Source organism: Chrysochloris asiatica, unplaced genomic scaffold (genome assembly GCF_000296735.1).
Source record: "Chrysochloris asiatica unplaced genomic scaffold, ChrAsi1.0 scaffold06361, whole genome shotgun sequence".
Lineage (NCBI taxonomy): Eukaryota > Metazoa > Chordata > Mammalia > Afrosoricida > Chrysochloridae > Chrysochloris > Chrysochloris asiatica.
Genome location: NW_006414879.1, coordinates 2,908 through 3,548, shown reverse-complemented (window position 1 = coordinate 3,548; position 641 = coordinate 2,908). Strand labels below are relative to the sequence as shown.

The following is a 641-nucleotide window of genomic DNA, read 5'->3' as shown; positions in this document are numbered from 1 at the left end:
TCAGTGGCTCCATCTGACAGGTGTCACCCTGTTTCCCCTCCTCTTCTTGATCTGGATGTCACATTGGTCCCTGGGAAACCCACAGGGCTGTGTGAAGAAACTTACCTCTTCCTGCAAAGGAAGGACTGTAAGGGGCTCAGTGCAGCCACGCCCAGCCTCCTCATGGTCATCCGGTAGTGGATGTCATTCCAGGCTTCCACCAGTTCCAAGCTGCCACCTGGCACTCTACAATCCTGCCGAGGAGAGCCTGTCTGAGCCTCAGGCACCTGGGGCCTCCATCCCCGACCAAGTTGACTCCTGTGTAACGTGAGGCATCTATGGAGGGGCAGGGGCCTGGGATCCAATCTCACTCTCACTGTTGTCCTGTGAGCCATGGAATCAGATGGCCAAGGTAGTTTGGTCCTGGGCACTAGTCACTCAGGTTGCCAACCTTTCTGTCCATGTACCATGCAGCCATCCCAGGAGGCACAGAAAGCAAGCATAGCTCTCAGATACAGTGCAGGAAGGTTGTCTGATAGGTGCCTAGTGTGTGCTGTTATGGGTAGGATGAGGAGTCCATGTGTGCTGGAAGACATACACCTAGCTGTCCCTGTACCATGCAGCTATCCCAGGAGGCACAGAAAGCAAGCATAGCCCTCAGA

The 641-nt window shown here is 54.9% G+C and overlaps 1 protein-coding gene across 1 annotated transcript in view; it reads right to left on the bottom strand.

The window, feature by feature from the left end:
- LOC102842605 (anomalous homeobox protein-like) overlaps positions 1–641 on the bottom strand; it is a gene marked incomplete at its 3' end in the record, with an annotated part of 4,276 nt that overhangs the window by 1,542 nt on the left and 2,093 nt on the right. Inside the window, exon 2 of the mRNA XM_006878131.1 lies at positions 106–233. Within this exon, the coding sequence (XP_006878193.1) occupies positions 106–233 (128 nt within the window). The remainder of the gene's footprint in view (positions 1–105; positions 234–641) is intronic.